This window comes from Notolepis coatsorum, assembly GCF_963971535.1.
Source record: "Notolepis coatsorum genome assembly, chromosome: 1".
NCBI lineage: Eukaryota > Metazoa > Chordata > Actinopteri > Aulopiformes > Paralepididae > Notolepis > Notolepis coatsorum.
Window position 1 is genome coordinate 197,949,669 of NC_140165.1, and position 27,553 is coordinate 197,977,221.

A 27,553-nucleotide genomic window follows, 5' to 3' on the forward strand; every position below is an offset into this window, starting at 1 on the left:
TCACATACGCATTCACTGCGCACGCAAGCTCTGTGAACAGAGTGCGATACATAATTCAGTCCCAACCAGGGATCTTTCAGGCAGCAGCCAGTCGTTCCCCTCCTCTCACAACGAAGAACTGCAGCCAGAGAGAGAGCCTCTCTCCGCCTATGGACTATAGCGCCGATGATGCGACCTGTTATTCCTTCAGGATGGCATGGCAAGGTTGAAGAATCAACCTTGATGGATCTAACAGCGCACAGGACACATGCGTTTTAATGAAGGTAACCCGTGCCTTGCAGAGGGTGGGGAATTGTAGATAGACCGACAACAGACGGAGGTGGTAGACGTAAACATTGCCATGCCCTGCCTGACCACCACCACCTCCGTGTCAGGGACGCAGAGGGCTCGATGAGAAGGGACTCGAAGAGGGTAGAGGAGGAGAGATGCTCGCCTTGACCACCAGTTATACCCGTTATTTAGGAGAGTGTCATGTTGGAGCAAAGATGAAGTTGTGCCCTGGATAGGAGCTGCGGCTGGCTACGGTCTGTAGTGCACCCCGAGTTTGCTTGTGTCTACGGGACTGGATCATCCTCCTCCATAACAGTTGCGGCCATGCTGCAGTCAGCATCCTCCGAGCTGTTCCCGACCTGAGGTTCATGGGGAGGGGGTTGAGCAAAACACATTTAAGAAAAAGTTTAAGGGCAATTTGCTCTGGAGTGTTTTGGGATGTTATTTTGTAGTCTATTCGTTTTATAAATATGTAATTTTCTACGTTTGGATACCACCATTATCGTTATTATTATTATGATTATATCATTACATATCATGTCTTTAGTTGACGTCGGACCTGTATGCTGGCAGGTGCATGTGCTAGGCCTAAACACCTGAGAACTGATGTTCTGTTGCTTTGGGTGATTCATATCTGGACTAGTGTTTCATCATTGGAGACTTTAATAAGGTGTGGCTAACGGTAGTCTTATCAACTATCTCTCAAATAACTAGGCTAAATCCTTTGGTCCATCATACAAAACATTAACACAAAACTATGGGCGCCAAGCAAGGCAAAGGCCAGGAGGCTGGAGGGCCCAGTCCTCAGCACAGCTGGAAGCGGACACCCACCAAGGATCGGAGTGACATCTTGGCCTCTTTCATGCTGAAGTCTGGGGATCGGCTGAGCCGTGGTGGGACGCCACCTCCTTACCAGCGCCGGATCAGCATGATCCAGGACATGATGCTGATGGCTAAGCAGGGCAAACAGGACGAGGCTACCGAGATGCTCAAGACACTCCGACAGGTGTGTTTTGTCTGTCTGTCTGTCTGTCTGTCTGTCTGTCTGTCTGTCTGTCTGTCTGTGTATGTCTCACTGTACGCGTGAGAGATTATTCACGAGTATGATAAATGCCTTCACTGGACTCAGATTGATCTATTCCAAATATTACACTTGACTCTACCCTCAAATATTACACTTTATACCAACCGCTGAAGTGCCCTTGAGCAAGGCCCTTAAAGGGGAACTCCACTATTTTGGGAAATTAGCTTATTTAACATCTTCCCTGGAGTTAGACAAGAAGATACATACCTTTTTTGTCTCTGTGCGTGCATTTTAGCTTTGGGAATAGACGCTCCGTTAGCATAGCTTAGCTTCATCACTGGAAGTGAGGCAGGACAGTAGCCTTACAGTGCCTTACAGTGTATTGCAAGGTCTGACATTGACCAAATTTGATATGCATGACCTTGGTGGGCTCTAGGTCAACTCCTGAAAAGGGGGTCAATGTCAGACCTTGCAATCAAAAGTTAGGGGGCGCACTGAAATTATGGCAAGGGTTATTAGCCCCCTAACTTTTGATTGCAAAGTCTGACATTGACCCCCTTTGCAGGAGTTGACCTAGAGCCCACCAAGGTCATGCATATCAAGTTTGGTCAATGTCAGACCTTGCAATACACTGTACGGCACTGTAAGGCTACTGTCCTGCCTCACTTCCAGTGATGAAGCTAAGCTATGCTAACGGAGCGTCTATTCCCAAAGCTAAAATGCACGCACAGAGACAAAAAAGGTATGTATCTTCTTGTCTAACTCCAGGGAAGATGTTAAATAAGCTAATTTCCCAAAATAGTGGAGTTATCCTTTAACCCCCAACTGCTCCAGTGGAGTTGCTCAGTGGCCAAGGGTGTCAGACTGTTGTTATACTCCCAGTTGTGAATCGAACGGTGTGAATGTGAAGCAGGGCGTTGCTGAAAAAGCATTTGTGCTCAGCGAACCTACGTAAATAATACAGCTTAAGAAATATACGGACTCCCCATATAGGCCTCCCAATCTCTCTCTTTCCCCATCATCACTTCCTTTAATTACCTTCCTTTCTCCTATTATACGATACAACATTTTTATTGTCACTGTACTGCTGTGTTTGGGTGTGTGTTGTAGTGGGTGTGTGGGTATATGGTATGTGTATATGTTCATGTTTGGGTTTGATTGATTGAAAACTTTATTAACAGATTGCAGAATGGGTACAATACAGTACAGCTCAATACACACAATTGTTAAGGGGATGCAGACCAGAGAAAGACTTTCGTCTTGTTTACATCAGGGTCCCCCATTTTCAATTCATCATAACATATATGACATACACGACAGACAGTACTGCTACATCTATACATTTATGACATACGTCCAGATTTACAAATACAGTACTGTTTGTGATACAAAAAGAGTCTGAAAAAAGAGAGTATACATTTGACGTAGAAACTGTACATTGGAGGAGTTTGGGGTTGGGTAGGTGGGGGGGGGGGGGGGGGGGGTTGGGTAGGCGGGGGGGGGGGGGGAACTGTACAACTGTACAAGCAAAACTGTACATTAGAATATTGACAAAACCATACTTGGTTCCAAGAAGAGGGTCTTGTGTATTATTGGGTTAGGAGTCGGACATTTACTGTACATTGGAGGGGGTTGGGTTAGGTGTGTGTGTGGTTGGGGGGGGGGGGGGGGGGGTGTCAGGCCATGTTCAACAGCTTTGAGGATGAAGCTGTTCTTCATTCTTGTGGTGCATAGCGTGTTCTGTCCTTTATTGCCTGACGGAGGGGAGTAGTTTTGAAGAGCTGGTGGGTCACGGATGATGTTGCAGGCCTTGCCCTGCCTGACTGACTGAGGCCCTGCCCTGCCTGACTGAATCAGTTAACAATTATCCTAATCAAATGTATATTAATATTGCAACATGAAAGAATGCAATCTGGTAGACATGCATGCTGGATGTATACTGTATTATATGAATGGCTGTATTTCGATGGCACTTTCCTAGTACTAGTAGTACTTGTCACTCAAATCGCTTTAAAATGAAATGACTGCATACATTCTTCAGTATTTGTGGCCCCGGCCCAGTGGGAATAAAACCCCTAACCCTGGCAGTGTTAGTGCCTTGCTCAGAGTGCCAATAACTCTGCCCAAGGAGCTACACAGGACCCCAGTCCTATGAGGGTCTGCTCATCAGTGAGAAGTCCAATAGGAGATATTCTCAGAATGCACCATTGTACAGCTACTACAAGTGTTTAAACGGTAATGGAGACTTAAAGCTGGACTTGAAAAAAAGAGCTTTATCACAGGTCATGTCACAACTGCAATATCCTTTTTAGACAATTCTTATCTCCACCAGACGGAAGCTTGGGAGGAGATCATGTAATCAGTTGTGTGTGTAAGTCTGTGCGTGCGTAATTCTATCTGTTCACAGCTAATCTCACAAACTACAGGCGCAATTTGGATGAAATGTTGGTCATAGGCTGACAGCAGGCCAGGGACCTGGGCCCCGTTCCCCGTACCTGGATAACTGAGTTAGCCGGATAACTTTAACTGGATAACTGAGTTAGCCGGACTTTCCGGTTCCCCGTACCTGGATTTTCCAAATCACCATGACAACAGATCCAAAAGTTTGAGCCTGGTCGAAAGCAGAGTTTAAGTTCAAGTTAGCCTGAACCATCGCCACGCCCCCGCAAAGAAGTGACAGCCCGTTTCCTGAAATTATTCCCACAGTCTACGATCTGCATTATACCATTCTGAATTACGTTTTTGTGCTCCATTCTTCCAGAGGGGGCTTTTGAAATGTAAAATAGACCCAAAATGCTGATACTAAATTCACTTTGTCCTAAATAATGCACGTTATATATACCGTGGCGCTCGCTCGTGCGATGTACACATTATGTGGTTATTTTAATTGTAACTGGGATTAAGATGTCTGATGAGATGCGCTGTTTGACGGATTTGAGAAATTGAATGAGCCGTTGACGTCACATTAATGAATGAGGATAAAAAAAAAACTTCATTCAAAACAAAGAATATTCTAAACACGGGTCTCTCGTTCATTAATGTATAAACAATGAATTTATCCCATCTGGCACAGTGGCTCAGCGGTAGTGCTCAATCCTGGCAACCCGGCGACCGGGGTTCGAAACCCCGTCTTTCCAATATAAATTTTTGGAATATAATATTAATGATTATACGCAAAGGTAGCATAGTTTTAAGTTAAAATATTATAAATCTACATGCATTGAGGATGTCATTCTTTATATAGCTCTCAACGTGCATCAAATTGAATTATTCCTATATTGCAAAAAGAAGGAGACGACTGGGTCTCGAACCCCGGTCGTCTGCGTGAAAGTCAAAAGAACAACCCGTTAGACCACAGAGAAGATAAGAAAAAGATCGACCATACATCAATCAATGGGTAAGGGAGCCGTATCGTTATTCTGTATAACAGTTTTACTAATTATTTTCGCTAGCAAGATCTCATTTGATTATTCAATCCAGCAGGCAAGTTTAAAGAAATATAATCTGATTGATTGAGGTAATGAGGGACTTGAAATTAGCCTATAGATAACGCATTTAACTTGTCGGCGAGGCGATTGAGCCGTACTGCAATATGTTAATAAAGTTCTAAATCAATTAATCAATCAATGCCGCTAGAGAATCAGATTCTCTGCTATCGATACGTGCTGGCTTTTCAACTGAAGCGGCCGCGCGCATTTAGCCTGGGTCGCAAGTCTGGCTTGAGTTAACGAGACTGAATCCACCTTCGAGGAACAGGAAAATCCCGGCTTCAAACATCGGGTTAACTGAAGCTGGATAATGACATCTTGATCGACTTAGTTGAACCAGGTACGGGGAATAGGGCCCTGGATTCTGTAATACCTTTCTGATCAGTTAATGACAAGTATTTTATTTGCCATCATTTCCATCATTGTCCATTGAAATACATAATTTCAGTATGAAATTACACCCTTTGAATGCAAGAAGGCGATACTAAACAGGTCCACTGGTAATTAGCTCTCTGGCACCTGTTTACAGCATGATATATTGTCATTGATATACAGTGCCTATGCATTCAAAACATTTATTATTTAATTTCCATCATTGTCCATTGAATGAAGCCCCACCCTCTTTCATATCTCATGGACCGTTTGTCTTAGAGACTTATGGAAAGTCTCAATGAACTTAAAGGTTTATTCCACCCATATAATTTAAAACGTTTATTCCACCCACATCGTTTTTAAGGTTTATTCCACCCAAACAGTTAGTGTGATAGTTTAATAGTGTACTAGTGCAATAGTCTGCTAGTGTAATAGTATAATAGGAATAATTAGTGATGCACCGATGTGAAAATTGTGGCCGATACCGATAACCGATATTAATATTGCTGTTCTGGCCGATACCGATATTTACCGATGTCGATATCTCTGTATAGAAAACACTTTTTTATGATAATCAAATAAAGAGCTATTTTCCAAAACGCAATTTTTTTTTACTTTTGTAACTTATTTTCAGAAATGACTGATATTTTGAAACTATTTAAGGCCAAAACATGTAAAAAGAAGATTTTTTTTTTTTTTTTTTTTTTTAAATATCGGCCCTATCTTGATATCGGTCCGATACCGATGTGTAAAAAAAACTGCCATATCGGCCGATATTATATCGGTAGCCGATATATCGTGCATCACTAGGAATAATGCAGGGAGATGATCTGCTCTCATTGGTTTATGTTGACCTCATCCCCCACACTTGAATCCCAGGGCCACTAGAAAATAAATGGGTGGCTGCGCTGCTACCAGGTGCTACCTTTCTAGTCATTTAATTGTTTGAGACAATTAAAGAATATCAGGATGTAATATACTTACTTACTTACTTACGCCTGCTACCCCTTCTGGGGCATAGGCCGTCAACAAGTGATCTCCAAGCATCTCTGTCTTGAGCTGTTCTCTCCAGTTGGTTCCAGGTCATCTTCATGGATGTAATATAGTATCTATTATATAATGTGTAATTGTAACTGAGGGGTACAATTCCCTGACTGTATTGAGAGTATGGTATTATTAAACCACTACTTAGTTATGTACTTTAATTACTGGCCATACAGTACATGATATATCTGGTGAACACCCACACAAGAATACGGCAATGACAAAGAAAGTTCTAGTTAGAGGTATTTATTATTATTAGAGCAGCAACGGTAGGTTACAGATTGAGAATTATAATTGCGCTTGTAAGGCGAAGAACACTTAAAGTAGGTCAAGAGCGTAAGTCCATGAGAATAGTAAGATGGGTATAACTGACGCCACCTGTAGCATAGTAATTGCATAAGGCACACTCGTAGTCCGCTGGAGACACTAGGGGGTTCCCTCCGGTTGTAAGCCGGCAGGGTAGAGGAATGTTCGGGAGCAAAGTCTGGATCAACGCGGAATAACGAGGCTCCAGATACAGGAGCCAGTGCAGTACTCCCTTGGTCCTTAGACAAAGCAACAGCTATAATCCAGTATGCACGACAGCATGGATGAAAGCTAGCCAGCCTCTGGTCCTAGAGGCGGGCTCGAGGGTGCTCCTCACAGGGGTAGATCCCACACGACAGTGGGGTAGACGGTTCTCTGCTCCAGCAGCCACGGTACCAAAGCAATATAATCCAGCCGGAAAAGGCTCTGCATTCGCCGGTGTAGGTTCTCTGGTGTACATATCCAACGGTTCTCATCTAGGACTCCTCGGGTGGTGGCGCGAGTTTAGGCCGCCCAGCCTGGCTGGATAAGTGCACTAGCTATAGGTACGACGAACCGGTGGTAATGCTGGTCACTGAAGAACGGTAGCCGCACGATACACTATAAATAATAGACTATTACTTCACAATAGAATAAGTCGAACTCGACGATACGGCGTTAAACTCTGACACTTTAGCTATATATTTGCATGCGGTTCTCAAGGCTCTATTCAGGGGCAAAGAGGCCCACTTCACGGCACGTTGTATCGTGGTGAAGGCTTCAACGTTTAGGATACTCTACTGCTGTATCCACCTGCGACGTATTTATACGTAAAGTGAATAATCTAGTGCCAACCTCAGTTCTGTCTCGTATTACTGCGCAAACCTGGACATGTTGAGACATGCCTTGGCGTTGTCTTTGAACTTGCCATTGGGGGTATGGCCGTTGGCGCCTAGGGGTCGCTGTCCAATAGGAGAACGAGTATTATGGTCTGGTTTGTACCTAGGTAAAGGGATATTCCGTGTATATATACAAAGAATATACAAGGGATATCAAACGATATACAAATATTATACATGGGATCTCAAGCAATAAATATATATATTCGGTTTAATCTGACCCTTTGTAACAGCCGCCTCCTAATTAGTCCGCACCTAATTAGATAAGCAGAGACAGATTAACCGTCTTGTCAACTACTCAATGTCCGTTGTGGGGAGTAGGGCAATTCACAAAGTCAGTGGGTCATGGTCGTCATCAAGGGAGTCAGGGAGCCTTGGCAACTCTATCAGCCTCGCCACGGGTCGGGTGTATGTCCGTCCCTGGACAAGAACTTCTGCCGCTCTGACCTTTCCGTCGGCACCAGTGATCACTTTGCTTACGCGACCGGCCGGCCACATAGCTCGGGGTAGTGACTGGTCTATGATCTGACGACTGTGCCCTCCGTCAAGTTGTCTCTATCTTTTACCCATTTCTGGCGGGTCTGTAGAGACGGTAGATAGTGGAGGAGGAAACTGTTCCAAAACTTGTCAGCCAATACTTGACTGTACCTCCACATTCTTCGGCCGTTCGCTTCCTCAGGTCTGTACACCGTCTGTGGGAGCGCGGGGTCCAGCCGCCCCATCAAGAGAGTGTTGGGGGTGACTGGGTCGACATCTGCTACATCACTTGAGACGTAACCGAGGGGCTTTGAGTTCAATACTCCCTCGATCTCTGTGAGGACTGTCGTGAGGACTTCTTCAGCCACGGTCTGGGCCCCAAGCACGGCGTACAGGGCTGTCTTTATTGAACGTACTTCTCGTTCCCAGGTTCCCCCGAAGTGAGGGGCGTTCGGGGGGTTAAACTGGAAGTCAATCTGAGAGGGAGCGAGGTGGGTCTTAAGTTCTGGGCCCATAGCTTGGAAGCTCTCTCTCAGCTCTCTTTCTCCGCCCTTGAAGTTTGTCCCGTGATCAGACAATAATATAGACGGTTTTCCTTTCCGCGCTGTGAATCTCCGGAAGGCCATAAGGAATGAGTCCGTACTCATGGTTGGAAGGAGTTCTATGTGCATTGCTCGGGTGGTCATGCATTTGAATACAATGCCCCACCTCTTCTCCGTCCCTCTTCCTTTCTTCACGTACAGCGGGCCGAAGCAGTCCATGCCGGTGGAGTGAAAGGGCTTGTCGCCAAGTCGGAGGCGACAGGGAGGCAGGTCAGCCATCCTGGGTAACTGGGGCTGTGCTCGCCACTTGCGACAGTCTAGACAGGTCCGCTGGAAGCGTCGTACTGCTTCTCTTCCTTGCAGTATCCAATAGCGACGTCGGATCTCAGCGAAGACTCTCTCTGCCCCAGCGTGGTGCACATCCTCGTCGTATTTCTTTATGATGAGCTCTGTGACCTTGTGTCGGCTGTTGAGAACTATAGGGAACTTGACGTCGTCCGTTAAGTCCGGGGCCCGTCTCAGACGACCACCCACTCTGATGAGGTCATGGGCGTTGCGCTCAGGGGCCAAGTGGAGCAGTCTGCTGTCTGACGGGACTGGCTTTGATCCCTGCAGACAGTCTAGCTCGTCGGGGAACGAGTCTCTTTGGGCTCGCTGTAGCAGAAGGAGTTCTGCTTCTTCGTAATTAGCTGCATTAATGTCAGTAGTGGAGGGAACCTCAGGGTGGTGCCACAGGAATGTCTTTAAGGCCTAACAAAATTAATAGTTGGTTTCAGGTTGCCGACCGACCCTGCCGATTTAGGTGCGACCCAATATATTTTATGAGTTTAAAAAAAAAATTATATAAAAAAAAAAAACTTTTTTATTTTCTTTTTTTTTTTGAATAAAGTTTCATAGAAATCTTAGTCAAACATTTAGTATTATGGATATTAAACATGCTGGCAGAGTACATGCATCCATGTTGTTGTGAAAATTTTAATTAAATAAAGAAATTCCCTATCCATAGTCGCCGTGGGAAAGAATAAAATAAAAAAATAAAATAAAATAAATTCCCTACCTACCCATGGCCAAACTGACAACCAACCTGAAACCAACTATTAATTTTGTTAGGCCTAACTGCGCACTCTCAAGGGTGGGGCAGTCGTCTATGTTAGGGTCGGTGGGGACTGGTGTGTGCGTCAACCCACAGAACATAGATTTCTTCATCTCTGCCTCCTCTTGACTAGCCTCCCGTGGGGTGGGGTTAGGCCACTCTTCTTCCGGGAGCTTGAGGAACTCGGGACCGTCACTGTAGATATTGTGACGTGTGAGGTCATCTAGGGACATCCCCCGTGTGATGACATCTGCTGGGTTCTGTTTTGTGTCCACGTACCTCCAGCATGCTGATTCTGTTAGGTCTTGGATCTCTGTGATTCTGACTCCCACGAAGACCTTGTATCTACACGAATCGGACTGGATCCATGTGAGTACGGTCATGGAGTCTGACCACAGGATTGTTCTTTGCACCGGGATGGTGAGTTCACGTTGGATTAACGTGGCGAGTTGCGCGCCTACTAGGGCTGCGCAGAGCTCTAGACGCGGGATCGATTGTTGCTTGCGGGGGGCTATCCTTGAGCGAGCCAGGATGAAGGCGGTATGTATTTCTCCTCCCTCCTCTCGGGCCCGCAAGTAAGCCACCGAGCCGTAGGCTACTTCTGAGGCGTCGCTGAAGACGTGCAGGTCCATCTGGCACGTCTCCAGCCGCACTGTGGGTGGGAAGTAGCTGCGGCGTATGTTGACACCTGGGAGCGAGTTGAGTTCCTTTTCCCACTCTCTCCATGTGGAAGCAAGGTGGTCGGGTATGGGGTCGTCCCAGCCCTGTTCCTTGTCCCACAGCTCTCGCACAATCATTTTTGCCCTGGTGGTGTAAGGTAGGATACATCCCAACGGGTCATATTGTCTGGCGAGTGTTCTGTATACACTCCGTCTGGTGGTCGGTAGTGAAATCGACCTTCCCTGCTCCTTGGTCAGGGGTGTGTGTCTGTAATGGAGCGAGTCTGTTTTGAAGCGCCAGACTAGTCCTAATGTCATTTCTTGGGCTTCACCTGGGATGGTCGCCATCCAGGTCTCGCTGCTTGCTGCCTTGTTCTCTGGGGAGAGGCTGCGCAGTACTTGAGGGTCGCTGCTGGCCCACTGCCGGAGATCAAAGCCGCCTTTGATCAGGGAGGCGCGGAGCTTGAGTAGGAGGGCTTCGGCTTCTTCTGGCGTCGAGACGCTTTGCAGACAGTTGTCCACGTAGAAACTCCTCTCTACACTTTGTCTGACCTCCTCGTCAGCTGCTGGGTCCTTTGCGACATGTTTTTGCAGTGCGAACGTAGCACAGCATGGGCTGCATGTGGTTCCGAAAGGGAGGACCTCCCATTGGTAGATGGATGGTTGCTCATCCCCGATCCTCTCTCTCCATAAGAACCGCAGCAGGGGCTTGTCCTCTTCCACTAGTCGCACCTGCAGGAACATCCCTTTGATGTCGCCGCTGATGGCCACCTTGTCTTGGCGGAAACGTAGCAACGCGCCTAGTAGAGAGGGGCCGAGTGTTGGGCCGGGCAAGAGTTCTTTATTCAGATTCTGTAGTCCGATCTGGTAGCTGCAGTTGAACACAATACGATCCTTGCCGTTGTGGTGGACCTTGTGGTGGGGCACGTACCATGATTCGGTCGTCTGATCGGCCTCTTGAATGTCAATTTTCTTTATGTGTCCCGCTGTGATTAGCTTGTCAATCTCAGCGCGGTACACAGTGGCTTGAGTGGGGTCTCTGGCTAGACGCCGCTCGGTGTTCAGTAGATATCGCTCCGTCGCTTCTTTTGAGGCGTGGAAGGTGGGCATACCCTCTCGCCTCAAGAGTGGAGTTGCGTATCTCATCACTCCATTGACCTCGACTCTCTTTGTCCTCTGCTCGAGGAGGGTTATGGCATAAGTGTCTTCCTTTGAACGAATGAGTTTTTTTTCATTCTTAAAGGGCATTGTGTCTAGTGTCCATAGCCTCTCGACGTGCTGTAAGAGGGTGGTGTCTTCTTCTGTCATTCTGGAGTGGAGGCAGCGAGTGGCTGCTGGTCGGTTGGGAGACCTGGAGAGGGGGCCTTGTAGTGTCCATCCTAGGCGGGTCTCGACTGCTGCTGGACAGCCTCTGGGCCCTATGTGGACCCGGTCCGTTGGGACGATGAGGTGTGCGTGGTCGGATCCTATGAGCAGGGTCGGGGTGGCGCCGTCGATGAGCGGTATAGGTAGTTGACGTAGGTGCACGTATTTTTCCATCAGCTTGGGGATGGGGTAGGTGTACTGTGACAGGCCTATGTCTTGGCTGGTGAAAGCGTTAGTAATCCTATACTGCCTCTCGGGCTGCCCGCTTGCTGCAATAGTGAAGGAGACGTTTTCACCCTTTATTGTCTTCAGGTCTCTTCTTATAGTACGAATTGTCATTGTTTCTTCGCTCCCCCGCAGACCCAGCCGGGCTGCAGCGGATGCGAGGAGGAGAGTCTTTTCTGACCCATCGTCAAGGACGGCGTAAGTGTCCATGACCTTGTCCTCGTAGCTTAATATCACTCGGACCACTTTCAAGAGCACTCGGGAGCTTCCGCTGCTGGCGGGGTCGATATACATGACGTTTACTCTGGTGCTGCTTGGGGGTGAGAGTTTCTTCCTGTTGCTGTCATGCAAGACATCCAAGTGGGCGCCGTCACACCTGCTGCATTTCTTCTTTAGGCGGCACTCGGCTGCCATATGGCTGCGCGCGCAGCGGAAACAGCGGCGGTTGGTTTTGATCCACTGACTCACTTCGTCGGCGGTCATCTTCTTGAAAGTGTCACATTGAGACAGCCAATGTTCTTTCTCGCAGTACTGGCATACAATCTTCCACTTCTCTTTCATCGAGGGGGTGTTGTGGTTCTTGTGCCTCGGTACTGATTCGGCTTGGTGCATAACGGTCACCAACCGGCGGTTATCATTGGATCTCCGAGGTCCATCTCTTGGGCTTGGTCCACTCCGCACGAACGTATCCAGTCGTAGGCTGCTGACTTCTCTCGCGAGGAAGTCGGCCAGGTCTAGGAGGGATGGCTCGGGACCGTCGGGATCACGGTGGTCTCTCTGCCGCCTAAAGCGCTCTTGGCGGGCTGGAGGGAGCTTCTCTAATATTCGTTCTACATTAGAGTTAGCATATAGTTCGTGTCTCCCTTTTTCCTTTTGGGACCCCAGCATCCCTACCAGGGATTGTACCTTGATAGAGAGGTCATCCAATGATCGATTGTCTGTGGCTGGGGTGAGACGGTCAATATTCCTTATTTCTTGTATCACGTAGTCCCATATGCGTCCATAACGCTGGTCGAGGGCTACTAGAGCCGCGGAGTATGGGGTGCTTGAGTTGGAATATGCCAGCGCTATATTATGCGCTCTGGGCACCTTGAGATGCTTGAGGAGGATAGCATATTTGTACGACTCATCAGGGACGTCGGACATCATAGTCTCTAAGCACATCCGTAATTCCGTGTACTGTGCTCTGTCCTCGTGCGTAAAGTCCGGGAACGTCGGTGTGCCAAGGTGCGATGCCATGGATGGCTGGCACATCGGTGATCGTTGGGGGAGAGGCCTCCTGGGCGAGTCTCCCCGTACGTGTTGTCGTGGGCTGGTACTTGGTGGGTACCAGGGGCCGGGTACCCAGGTGCTGTTCCTCGGTGCTGGCTGTGCGTCAAACTCACCCTTGAGTTGAGTCGGGGGTTTGTAGCGCAGTGCCTCGGGGGTGAAGTCTGGGCTGTACTGGACCTCCTGGTCCTGTGGAGTACGTTGCTGCTGGTGGGCTTGACCTTCCTCCTCTTCCTCTTCCTCTGCTAGGTCTTCTAGGTCTTGAAGTCTTCTATTCAGTCTCTCGGCGGCATAGGCCGGCTCTTCCCGGTTGCTGGGTCTCGTATGGACCGGTCGGGGAGGGGGTTCGGAGACGTGGATAGGATCCTTCTGTTGGCCGGGCTCCGGGTCACTTGGTCGGGTAGGGGAAGGTGCCCTAGACCCTTGTCGTGATGATGCCCTGGAGCTCCGTGCGGAGAGAGGGGGTGTCGTCCTGGCAATCAATTGCTCCATTATCTGCGCCTGTAGCCGGTCGCGCTCTGCTTCGCGCTGGATGTGGGCGATGTCGCGCTCTGCTTCGCGCTGGGCTTGGGCTGCGTCGCGCTGTGCATTGGCGGCAGCGCGCTGTGCATCGGCGCGGTCTCTTTGAATGTTCTCTTCCGTCTGGAGGCGTCTGGTCTCCAGGCGGATGCGGTCGTCTTCACTCCTTTGTTGCGCCTGGAAGCGCTCTCGCTGGGTTGCAGAGTGTTCGCGTTCGCTAAGGGCTTGCGCTTGGAGTTGCGCGTGAAGGCGCTCTCGTTGGTCTGCAGATTGTTCGCGCTCACTCAGTTGTTGAGCCTGCAGGCGTTCTCTTTCCATGGTAGAGTGTTCGCGCTCACTTAGTTGTTGCGCCCGGAGGCGCTCTTGTTCCATGGAAGAATGTTCGCGCTCACTAAGCGTCTGTGCTTGGAGTCGATCGCGTTCAGTGGAGGCTGCCAGGGTGGCGATGAATGCCTGCGCCAGCATCTTGTCCGCTTCGCTGGGGGAAGACACTGACGGAGGTGATCGGCTTCTGACAGTGCTCGTTGGAGATCTGTTCTCTTGGCGCGCCCCGAGGTCTATCTCCTGGGCGCGCTTCTCTTCTGGTAGTGGGTCGGGTTCTGTCCCTGGAGCGCTTTCTTTATCCTGGAGCTCTCCGGGGACCGTCCCGTTGACGTTGTCTGGGGGTATAGTCATGTCATGTCCCCCCTGGTCCCCCCCGTGAGCTTGGTCAGTTACGTTAGAACCCACTAGGGTCTCTACTGGCAGGGTCGCCTGGTCGGTAGGATTTGACATGCTTTTACTATCCGCTTTTTCCGCATTTAACGTCTGTATAAAGCTAGGTATTAGACTGACAGCGTATTCCTCTAGGTAGGGAGGTGGCTGACGTCTGCGCTGCGGGCGTTCTAGCTTGGGAGAGCCGCTTGGGGAGTGTTCACCGCTGGCCATGGTTAATATCAATATTATATTTAGATATTACACTGATATTCATCCGGCTCGAAGGACCAATTGTAACTGAGGGGTACAATTCCCTGACTGTATTGAGAGTATGGTATTATTAAACCACTACTTAGTTATGTACTTTAATTACTGGCCATACAGTACATGATATATCTGGTGAACACCCACACAAGAATACGGCAATGACAAAGAAAGTTCTAGTTAGAGGTATTTATTATTATTAGAGCAGCAACGGTAGGTTACAGATTGAGAATTATAATTGCGCTTGTAAGGCGAAGAACACTTAAAGTAGGTCAAGAGCGTAAGTCCATGAGAATAGTAAGATGGGTATAACTGACGCCACCTGTAGCATAGTAATTGCATAAGGCACACTCGTAGTCCGCTGGAGACACTAGGGGGTTCCCTCCGGTTGTAAGCCGGCAGGGTAGAGGAATGTTCGGGAGCAAAGTCTGGATCAACGCGGAATAACGAGGCTCCAGATACAGGAGCCAGTGCAGTACTCCCTTGGTCCTTAGACAAAGCAACAGCTATAATCCAGTATGCACGACAGCATGGATGAAAGCTAGCCAGCCTCTGGTCCTAGAGGCGGGCTCGAGGGTGCTCCTCACAGGGGTAGATCCCACACGACAGTGGGGTAGACGGTTCTCTGCTCCAGCAGCCACGGTACCAAAGCAATATAATCCAGCCGGAAAAGGCTCTGCATTCGCCGGTGTAGGTTCTCCGGTGTACATATCCAACGGTTCTCGTCTAGGACTCCTCGGGTGGTGGCGCGAGTTTAGGCCGCCCAGCCTGGATAAGTGCACTAGCTATAGGTACGACGAACCGGTGGTAATGCTGGTCACTGAAGAACGGTAGCCGCACGATACACTATAAATAATAGACTATTACTTCACAATAGAATAAGTCGAACTCGACGATACGGCGTTAAACTCTGACACTTTAGCTATATATTCGCACGCGGTTCTCAAGGCTCTATTCAGGGGCAAAGAGGCCCACTTCACGGCACGTTGTATCGTGGTGAAGGCTTCAACGTTTAGGATACTCTACTGCTGTATCCACCTGCGACGTATTTATACGTAAGGTGAATAATCTAGTGCCAACCTCAGTTCTGTCTCGTATTACTGCGCAAACCTGGACATGTTGAGACATGCCTTGGCGTTGTCTTTGAACTTGCCATTGGGGGTATGGCCGTTGGCGCCTAGGGGTCGCTGTCCAATAGGAGAACGAGTATTATGGTCTGGTTTGTACCTAGGTAAAGGGATATTCCATGTATATATACAAAGAATATACAAGGGATATCAAACGATATACAAATATTATACATGGGATCTCAAGCAATAAATATATATATTCGGTTTAATCTGACCCTTTGTAACAGTAATAGTACACTTCTTTTTTAGAAGGGCATAGAGAGAGAACAGAAAGATACATAAAATAGAATTATGAGACAATGATAACAAAGGGACAAAACATGTAAGCTAAAATTAAATAGTACATTAATAACTAGTGCTGTCAGGTGATTAAAAAAATGTATCTAATTAATTACAGGATTTGTAATTAATTAATCTAATTAAACGCATTTTAATTGCATAACCATTTTATGCCTGATATTCTATATTCTATAATCATATTTCAAATTGCATGTGTCCGGATGGCAGAATTCAGTACTGTATCTACAAAACCTTCTGTTTAATCATCTTCCATCTATTAATTTGCTTAGATTTTTCAGGTCTGGTCAATTTGAGCATGGTGTTATTCACAGTCAAAGATAAAAAAAATGTATTGATATTCTCATTTGGTTCATTACAATTTACTCAAAATAAAATCTTCATTCAATCAATCACCACGCAGATTGATTGATTGAATGAAAATGTTATTAACAGATTGCAGAATGGGTACAATACAGTATGGCTCAATACACACAATTGTTATGGGGATGCAGACCAGAGAAAGACTTTCATCTTGTTTACATCAGGGTCCCCCATTTTCAATTCATAATGAATTGTAAGTAAGGGTGCAACTTGCACCGTGCAATCCATTCTTTGTGGATCTAGCCCACAGTATTTCTGACACTGTGAATACATTCCCTGAGATTCATAGATGTCCCTAGAATCAGATACCAAGAACATGCAAATAGACCATATAAAAAAAAAGTCTGTAAATGTGTATTCTACATTCGTATGGAATGAATGATAAAAAAAAAATTGTAATTAATTTTGAGTTAATTTTCATAACGCGATAATTTGCTGTGTAATTAATTAATCTAATTAACGCGATAAACTGACAGCCCTATTAATAACACATGACATAGATGTACTATCCTAGAGGCAAATCTTTCATGTGACAAAATGGCATCCAATGTAATAAAAAAAGTCAACCAATGAACTAGATTCTTGTACCGGATCTCCTCTCTGGTAAACAAGAATACCCTGAAGACTCTGGCAGGAGCACTCATTCAAGGGTACTACGACTATGCTTGCACCTCATGGTACCAAAGCACCTTAACACTTCGAATGCCACCCACGAGTTTTCTTGTGTTATTACCCCCCGGGTTGAATGCCCACTCACGAGAATATTCGTTTTATTCGTTTTTAATTTTTATTAGCGATCTGAAATCATATTGCATCAAGCGAGCCTACCGTTGGAGATCCAGTCACCCCAGGCGCTCAGATGTGAAAAAAGCGCCCCCTATCGTCTCCCAGATGGTAAATCACCCTTTTGGATTGGACTCAATGAAAGTGAATGGGAGAAAGGATTTCTGACTCTACATTTTACGTCTCACTCACTCCGGCATCGACCGGCATCACTCCGGAGCCTGAAGAGCAGCGGGGATTATGTGTTCTACTGTATACACAGTTGATCAATACAATGATTGATTTTTTCGAATGGTGATCAGGAATTGGAATAATCCATTTGGATACCATCTGATCTCAGGTAAGGAATCTATGTTATCAGTCTTAGGATAATCAGACTCGTTTTCACGGATATATAAGCGGTTCCCCTATATGTGATATGACTGTTTTGACTGTAAAAGCCATCAGGAAATAAGATCATCGATTATCAGCGCGCGGCACGAGCGTGCGTGCGCACACATATACTATTGATTATCTAGCGTTTATTTGAAAACGTTTCATAAATAGGCAGACAAATGACAACGTTCTAGAATATTACAGTAAAAGGCGATTATCATAGAATGTGGTGTTTTTTCCGCAAAAACAGAGTGATTTTCAAAATGCTATCAAACGGAAATGAAGCGATAAAAAAATAATCTGCTTTGTAGGGGTGGGACGATCCATCGATCCAGATCGATATATCGATCTATTATCAATAATCAAATAGGATCGATGCAACGTAAAAAGATCGATTCATATTGCGATACTCTTATTTTGAAAATCCGGCGACGTCATCGCCCCGCGCCCAGTGTTGTGAAACTCCGTTTAACATCAACAGCACACAGCAGTAGCGTCTAGACCGTCACTAGAGCAAGACTAGTGTGCCTATTCTGTGACCCAAAACATGTCCCTGCTGTTTTATTCTGCAACGGGTCCAATGCATCTAACCTGCTTTGCAATCCTCGCCACTCCATTATGCCCACGTCGCGTTAAAGATAACGTTACAAGCTAACCCAGAGCCATAGGCAGAGAGAAGTGGGGACTGGGAAGGAGGGTGCATTCTCGGGATCTGGCCGGTACTGCACCTTAATACAGCTCTGTGACAGTGAATAGGATATTAATATAGAAAAAAAAGAAAAACAAACCAAAAACAGTGAACAGGAGGTCTATTTGTATTAAAAACATTATTGTTTTTCATTTAAATGTCTGGAAGAGCTCAAAAATAAAAATGTCAAATGATATTTCCATTGCCTTTTTTTGTTGTTGATTTAAATGTTACTGATTGTGTTAAATGAGCATATAATATCGTCTCATATCGATCGCAGGCACCTGAATCGAATCGTATCGTATCGTATCGTGGCAGACTGTGTGATATCGGATAATATCGTATCGTTGTCCAAAGAATCGATATCGTATCGTATCGTGATGAAACTGGTGATTCCCACCCCTACTGCTAGGGATTCCCCGATCGATCGGCCACCGATCGTTATCGGCCGATATTCAGTATAAATATGCGATCGGTGATCGGTGATAATGTTTTATTTTCACCGATCGTCAAACCCGATCACTCGCTGTCGCTGAGTTCTGTCTCAGACACCGGTGGTGCGGCGTCTGCTCTCGAGTCCAGCCCCTCCCGCACGCATGTAAACACGGGTCTAGTCTAGGGAGACACGGGAGGATGGCGTGTCTCCCTGAGCTAACGTTAGCTTAGCTACCGTTACAAAATGACCCAGTCAACTATTCACTTTTAGTTTAATACATGATGAGGCATTGTCTAACCGAACGGTATCTAGCCGGCCAGCTACCGATAGCTCCTGACATCAACAAATGCTCTAGCAAGTATAGTAGGTAGGTATGATACCTGTTAGCTGTTAGCTGTTAGCTCACGTTAGCGCAAGTTAGTTCACTGTTAAAAACGAAATGTCCCATTGAACTAAATAATTCACTGAGGCGTTGTATTAACATTATATATCCGGCTAGCAGTAGCTACAGATAGCTCCTGATATCAATGTCTTATAACACTGATTCGATGCGTATTCGAGCTGAGGGCTTGCTGAGCACAGTTAAGTAACGTTATACCAATAGGGTCCAGGTGCAGCGCCGGAGAATCCTGGCCGTAGCTCGAGGCTACTCGAGTATAGGTCCAGCTGCAGCTCCGGAGAATCCTGGCTGTAGCTGGAGGCTACTAGAGTACACACAGACAGTGGAGCTTGTTGCGTGGTGGCGATGTCTCGCAGATAATACAAGTACAAGTCTAATTATATAATATATATATTTTATAAAAAAAAAAAAATTATATAAAATACATTTTAATTTCTTTTAATCAAAAACGATCGGTATCAGATCGGTATCGGCCGATATGGCTCACGACGATCGGTATCGGTGGCAAAAAACGTGATCGGGGCATCCCTACCTACTGCTTTGACAATGTTGACTGGAAAATGAGTCTTTGATAAGCGACGGGCAGATTAGACACATAGCCATAATTTAAAACATAGATTAGGCGATATTAACGTTAACATTGGAGTGGATTTGGGCATTCAAGGGGGTAAAAAGGAAAACACTGACTTAGGGCTGCAACTAATGACTAATTTGGTAGTCGACTAATCTGCCGATTGGTTTTCGATTAGTCGATTAGTCGACTAATCGAAAACCAATGTAAACAACAAAAAAAAAAAAAACGTATTTTTTTTTTATTTTATTTTTTAATTACCTATCTTTGTGAAAGTGGCTTCTCAGCTCTGGTCCAGCTGAAGACAGAGCAGAGGAACAGATTGGACATTGAGCATGACCTCAGAGTTGCTTGTCTACCATCACCCCAGACTTTGAGACTCTTGTCAGGACCAAACAACAACAACATCATAACATGATGATCCCATAGCAAATTAAAATAATGACTCATGAAACATTTGAATTTGGATCTTTAAGCCACTTTAAATGAAAATGTATTTGAAGAACAATACAGCAATCACTCATAACAAGATAAATAAATTAAATAATACAAATTAAAGTGGAAGTGTACTTTAAATAACTTTTGTTTGCTGTGTGTGAGAGGAGTCCGTGTGTGTGTGTCAGCGTTTCCGTTAGCCGGTAATTACCGGTATTTGACCGGCAAAATCTGTTGAAGTCCGACATATTTAATCTCTCCGGTCTTAATGTCCGGTGAAAATAATTCCCTGAGTCTAAGCACAATTTGATTATTTGAACTGTATTAAAATAGGCTAAAATTAAATAGCCTATGCGATGAACGAAACGATCATTACATTTGTTTCCTCGTTGCTTCTAATAATGACAACGACGTTGTCAGCGAGAGCTTAGTGCTGGGTGTGCGAACTTTTGTGAAGCTGCAGAGCCAGAGCAGCAGCAGCACAATGCAGTATTCCAGCAGTACTCCAATTCAGCCATTTTCAGCCAATGTTGGGTGGGGGGCGCTGCTGTGCGGTTCCCAGAAAAGAGCCAATAACAGCTGAATCAGCTGCTCTGCAGCGCCATACTCTTTGCAAATAAGTCGTTGCGAGGTGGAGAGAGTCGTCACGCAAACCACGATAATGTTGCCGTCTCTCTGCTTTCTCAGTTCTTCGCTTGATATAATTAATACAAATGTCCAATATAACGGAATTCGTTAGCTCATAAAAATGTGATTATAACAGACTGCTGTTTAGTGTCGGACCGACTGCCCACATACGCGGTCTATTTTATTTCAAGTCAGCAGCAGCACGGAGTATCGAGGGACTTATTTTATTTGGAATATATTAATGACTGTATATGCAAAAGTTTTTTTTTTTTTCTTTAATAGTTGTCATACAGAAGTACAGAATACTTTTGTACAAAATGCTTCTTACTGTTGCGCTCCAGAGACTGTGCATGACAAGATAAGTATGAAATAAAAACATAGTAAAAATTAGAAGAAAAAAAAGAGGTCACAGTGTTCAGTTTAGACATATGTACAATGTTCGTAGACGTAGTTACCATACAATATACAATACTGTGCAGTGTACTAATATACAATACTATATAGTGCAAGGCATAAATGGACGAGGTGCAGTTTAGGTACAATTCACAGTAGGTGTACGAGTTGTAGTGCAAATCCTTTATCAATAAATATAAAGTGTAAGTGTGTTTGTGTGATCTAAAGTGTGGAGAGTGGGTGCTGCAGTGTGTTGTTTGTTTGAGTGAGTGTGTGTGTGCGTGTGGGTGTGTGTGCTGTGTGCATTTGATGGTTGTTGCATAGTGATTATTGTTCGTTTAGCGATTATTGTTCGTTTAGCAGCCTGATGGCCTGGGGATAGAAGCTCCTTCTGAGTCTTTCTGTGCTCGCCATAAGACTCCGGTATCGCTTGCCTGACGGCAGCAGTTCAAAGAGGCAGTTGTTCGGGTGGCTCGAGTCCTTAATAATTCTCTTAGCCTAGTTTTAAGTAATAATATTATAAATCTACATGCCTTGAGGATGACATTCTTTATATAGCGTGCCTATCGATTGTTTTAAAGCTCAATAAACTATGACCGGAATTAATCTCATTTGTCCGGTAGATTGAAATCTTGCAGGTCACGGAGACCGGCAACAATTTTTTCTAACGGAAACCCTGGTGTGTGTATGTGTGTGTGTCTTACTCTGATCGCTGTGTGAGTGAGAGGAGTGTGTGTACTGTGTAATTTGTGTGTGTGTCTTACTCTGATCGCTGTGTGAGTGAGGTGTGTACTGTGTAATTTGTGTATGTGTGTGTGTCTTACTCTGATCGCTGTGTGTGAGTGAGAGGAGTGTGAATGTGTGTGTGTCTTACTCTGATCGCTGTGTGTGAGAGAGAGGAGTGTGAATGTGTGTGTGTCTTACTCTGATCGCTGTGTGAGTGAGAGGAGTGTGTATGTGTGTGTGTCTTACTCTGATCGCTGTGTGTGAGTGAGAGGAGTGTGTATGTGTGTGTCTTACTCTGATCGCTGTGTGTGAGTGAGAGGAGTGCGTGTGTAATGTATTGTGTGTCTAGTCTGATCATCATCTCCTGCAGGGGAACAATGTTTTCAATGTCCAAAATTTGCTATGGGATCATCATGTTATGATGTTGTCTGGAACCCTGAGAAGCCACTCTCACAAAGATAGGTAGTGCACAAAAAATAAAAATAAAAATAAATAATTTGTATTTTTATTTTTTTTTAATGACTAATCGACGCAACAATTTCTCGTCGACGATTTTTTATAATCGACGTCGTCGATTATGTCGACTAATCGTTGCAGCCCTACACTGACTGGCTCTCAAAGTGTAAGGCGCTAAAAACAAGATTACAAACATCACAAAACAAACTGGTCAGACAACTGCTTGACCTTACTCCTAAAACCTACCTCACACCTGCCCACTTAGACAACCTAGGATGGCTTAGAGTAGACAACATTGTACAGCAACTTGTACATAGATGTACATAAAAACAGTACATCTCAGAAAAATAAGGAGGGGGAATATAATCACATATGAGGAAATAATATCCTCTTACCACTCCTGCATATTTGGCATAAAACGCCTGTCGATTGCATACCCAAAGTAATTTGAAAGCTATTATTGAACCATTTGTAGCATATGCAATGAGTCTGTCCTCTTTTGAAAGGAAACATTCAGAATTTTCTTCCACAACAGGAACAATCACTCTGAGTGCTATTGTAATAGAGTTACAGAAGTTTGAACACACTGAAATAAAAGTTTGTTTTACTTATGTCTGAATTATTTAGCAACAGATGCCTATTACAGGTTCAAGCTGAGGTATTAGCTGGAAAAACACAATGGGGCCATAGCCTGAAGTCTACAGGTCCAACGTTGATAACAATACCACAGAAAATTAGTGTTTTACACATGTTTTTCTAATGGTATGTATAGGTATGTTTATGTTTACGCGCAGCAGATGTTGAACAAGTCTGGACCGTTTGGCAGAGAAAAACCCTATATCCTGGGAAATATCCCTCATGTGAGATATCGTCGTTTCCAGAATTTCATTGGCTACAAAAATGGTCAATCATTTTCACTGTCAGAGGTGATTGGTCCGGTCACCGGCAGGCGCATACTAGGTCAAGTATAGGGTGTCAATCAATGAATTTTAGCTTTCAACTGATGTATTGGTTCAGAGTAGGGATGCCCCGATCGATCGGCCACCGATCGTTATCGGCCGATAATCAGTATAAATATGCGATCGGTGATCGGTGATAATGCTTTATTTTCGCCGATCGTCAAAACCGATCTCACTCGCTGTCGCTGAGTTCTGTCTCAAGGCCTCTGCATGCTACAGCAAATTCAAAGCAACTTCGACACAACATCGACAAAGCAACGGTGTTGCAGACACTCTACCTTTATGCTTCTGCAAAATCAACGCGCAGCCTATGTAACATTGTACCCCGTATGTAGCTAGGTTCCCTAGATAGATGACGCTTCCCTTCTCAACCAACCCATTGATAAAAGCAGAAAAATAAGCATGATTTTTACTTCCGGGCGGGGGGTTTCAAAATAAAAGAGCGAGTCTAAAAGCACCGTAAATACGTTTATTTTTTACAATATCTAACGTTACACGAACCTAAACTAATCTAAAGTTAGTTTAGGTTCGTGTTAACGTTAGATAATGTACAAAATAAACGCATTTACGGTGCTTTTAGACTCGCTCTTTTATTTTGAAATTCCCCGACCGGAAGTATTATAGTGTCTGTTGCTAACAGCTTAACTTTTGTCAGCAGGTTCTTTGCTTTTTAACGTAACTTCATTCGTTTCCAATGGAGAGGAGAGAAAGACCGGCTCACATGCAGCTCAAACTACCTATTGGAATAAATTAATTGATTGATGTTTAACTTGTCCCTGTGTGTGTCCAGTCATTTCGACTAGCAAACGTTGTATTTAACGTTAAAGTTACCTCAGGATACCATTGTATTTAGTTGGTTAGCTATGTAGCTAATGTGGATAGCATTTTGTATAGCACCAATGCTAGCTGGCTGGCTACAGCTTTATTTACTAAATTATCGAGGCTTTTTTATCGTCAAGGTAAGAGAGGATTTGTCATGATCAACTGAAGGCGTATGCTATGGAACAATATGTGCTTGGGTTTTCAGAAAAAGGCCAGCTATGTGACGCTAATTATTTAGCATCAACGCTGGCTGGCTACAACAATGGCGGATGGTATTCTCTGCGAGACCTATATTATTCTATGACAGCCCCGCCCCCATTCGCTAACCAACCAATCACTGCTACGCAATATCAACACAACGGTTGTTTAGGTTAGATTTTGGAGACATGTACGCAGATTCCTCGCAACACAGTCTACAAGACCCTAAACAACAACCGCGCTGAAATCGCGCTGATGTTGTGTTGAAGTTGCTTTGAAGTTGCTGTAGCATGTAGAGGCCTTCAGACACCGGGTGGTGCGGTGTCTGCTCATCCCTCCAGCCCCTCCTGCACGCATGTAAACACGGGTCTAGTAGTCTAGTGCAGGGGTTCCCAAACTTTTCAGGCCAGGACCCAGAAAATAAGGCGTCAGAGAGCCGCGGCCCAATGCACATCGTCAGGCTTTTTTTTAATTTTTTTTTTGCCAGACGATCGATTTTTTAGGCCAAATATCACTTCAATCCTATTAACACTATGGGTGCCGGAGGTTAAATTCATGCTATACCATGGTTTGCCAGCTCTATAAGTACTAGGGATGGGTACCTTTCACATTTGAACCGATACCGGTACCGGTACCTGTGAATCGATACCGGTACCCAACGGTACCTTTTTTCGGTACTTTAGTCTCAAGAATTTTAATTTACCTACCTGTCAAAAAAAATAATCCAAACTTCAAATAACTACAATTTCGACAGTTTTCGGCTTGTCATTGCTCTGTTGACTGCTTTGTTGTTGAATCAAGTCAAATCCTAGGTAAGCATATATTGTGCGTGTGAACGTTGACATGAAAAAAAAGTAAAAAAATGTTAAAAAAAAATTATAAAAAAATATCTTTTTTATTTTCTTTTTATTTATTTTTCGGTTTCTCACTTGATTCGATACTCGGTAGTACCGACGTGTTTCGGTTCGGTACCTCAAAAGTACCGAATTCGGTACCCATCCCTAATAAGTACCCCTTCTTTGCATGGCTATAACTTTTTAAATTCTATTGCTACATTGCCATTATTAGGGCCCATTCAAAGTCCTATATGTATTGTTCATTGTGTAGCAACGTTAAACGTTTTCATTCACATATTCATAGTAAAGTATGGTCTAATGTATAAGTATGTTTTCATCTCTTTCTGCAGCTTTCTCCAGAACGTGATCTATAGCCCCAAATGCATTATATTGATGATGAAATACAGTTTGATGGCAATCGGGGCGATATAAAAAATTTCAATTGGACGTACTTCTAGAATGATCTACGTATGATCTGATGATGACAGGATGGGCGGGGGATCGTTTATAATTCCGTGGGCAGCGTTATATCATTCATCTAGTGTGGGTCATATGTTCATCATAACAGTTTATATGGAACACGTTCAAGAATAACGCTGAATCTCACCGGATCTTTCTCGCGCCGTTTATCCTGATGAACCATTTCCAGCTTGTATAATACTATATACGTCCAAATCATGTTGTTTATCGAGTTATTGGCAATGGATCGCTATTATATTGTGACGAGCCAGAGTGCCGGCAGCCAAACCGAGTGCCCGGAAGTAATATGGCCGACCAGCACAACCTCCATAGCACTTCCTGTTTGGCGATTGCGCCGATCGGCCACCAGATGGCGCTCCTGAACCGCCAGAGAGCTCAGTGGGTCCTCCTGGTGGATCTCAGGCCAGCGGAGGGGAAATATGAATCCGATCACAGATTTTTGAAATATTGATATTAAAGACGCTGTAAAGCGTCCTTCGGCAACTTGAGCATGGCCGGGAATGACGCTGTAAAGCGTTTCCCGGCAGTTAAAGTGTTAAGTTAGTTCAAGTTAGTTATTCATTTATATGTGCTATTTATGAGAGGGCTAACTTGTTGCAAAATAATAATGATAATAATAATAGCCTCATTAAAATACTATTGTTGCTTCGGTTGTTTTCAGCGTTTTATGTACATAATCTGTTATTTAGTTTGAAATGTTTGTTGAAATAAGTATTTTTTGTTTTTGTTTATTTATTAAGTTAATATAAAACCATATAGTCACATTTTAGAATACAATAGAATAGAATTTTAGAATACAACTAGAAACACTGTCCTGGCCTGCTTCTAAGTTCAGTGGCATGACAAAAAAAAAGAATAATAATAAATAATAATAAAAAAAAACATTTTTTTTTTTTTTTTTTTTTATCATCTCGCGGCCCACCCGTGGCTGCTTGCGGCCCACCTTTGGGTCACGACCCCGACTTTGGGAACCACTGGTCTAGTGGGACGGGACGCGGGAGGACGGCGTCTCCCTGAGCTAACGTTAGCTTAGCTACCTTTACAAAATGACCCAGTCAACTATTCACTTTTAGTTTAATACATGATGAGGCATTGTCTAACCGAACGGTATCTAGCCGGCCAGCTACCGATAGCTCCTGACATCAACAAACGCTCTAGCAAGTCTAGTAGAGACGTGTATGATACCTCAGCTAGCTCACATTAGCGCAAGTTAGTTCACTGTTCAAAACGAAATGTCCCATTGAACTAAATTATTCACTGAGGCGTTGTATTAACGTTATATATCCGGCTAGCAGTAGCTACAGATAGCTCCTGATATCAATGTCTTATAACACTGATTCGATGCGTATTCGAGCTGAGGGCATGTTGAATGTGATATGACCAAAGCACAGTAACGTTATATCAATAGGGTCCATCTGCAGCGCAGGAGAATCTTTGCCGTAGCTCGAGACTACTCGAGTATAGGGTCCAGGTGCAGCTCCGTAGAATCCTGGCAGTAGCTGGAGGCTACTCGAGTACACACAGACAGTGGAGCTTGTTGCGTGGTGGCGATGTCTCGCAGATAATACAAGTACAAGTCTAATTATATAATATATATATTTTATAAAAAAATTAAAAAAAATTATATAAAATAAAATAAAAAATGTTTTAATCAAAAACGATCGGTATCGGATCGGTATCGTCCGATATGGCTCACGACGATCGATGATCGGTATCGGTGGCAAAAAACGTGATCGGGGCATCCCTAGTTCAGAGACACTAAAACAGCGGGACGCTGTCAAACAAGGGCAAATGCGCTGCGACGTGCGACGGACCGCCCTTGGGCCGTCGGAACGTTAAGAATGGATAATAATACATTGAGATACATAGAGAATCTCTAGCAACTGCAATATATATCAGAGCAATTGCAATATTATATTTTGTCCAATCCATACAGTTCAACCCTGTAGTGGTGATACATATAATAGTTCTATATTGTTGGTATAGAATATATGATACAGGGTATATAATATAACTCTTTAATATTCTACTCGGGAAACTGCACCATTATGGCATAAGGGGTCTGGCTCTCAATTGGTTCAGTAGCT

General features: G+C 44.8%; 1 protein-coding gene across 1 annotated transcript in view; it reads left to right on the top strand.

The window, feature by feature from the left end:
* Positions 1-709: 709 nt before the first annotated feature.
* The window catches only part of lrrc75a (leucine rich repeat containing 75A), a 262,186-nt gene continuing 235,342 nt past the window's right edge, over positions 710-27,553 (top strand). Inside the window, exon 1 of the mRNA XM_084318590.1 lies at positions 710-1,276. Within this exon, the coding sequence (XP_084174716.1) occupies positions 1,028-1,276 (249 nt within the window). The 5' untranslated portion in view covers positions 710-1,027. The remainder of the gene's footprint in view (positions 1,277-27,553) is intronic.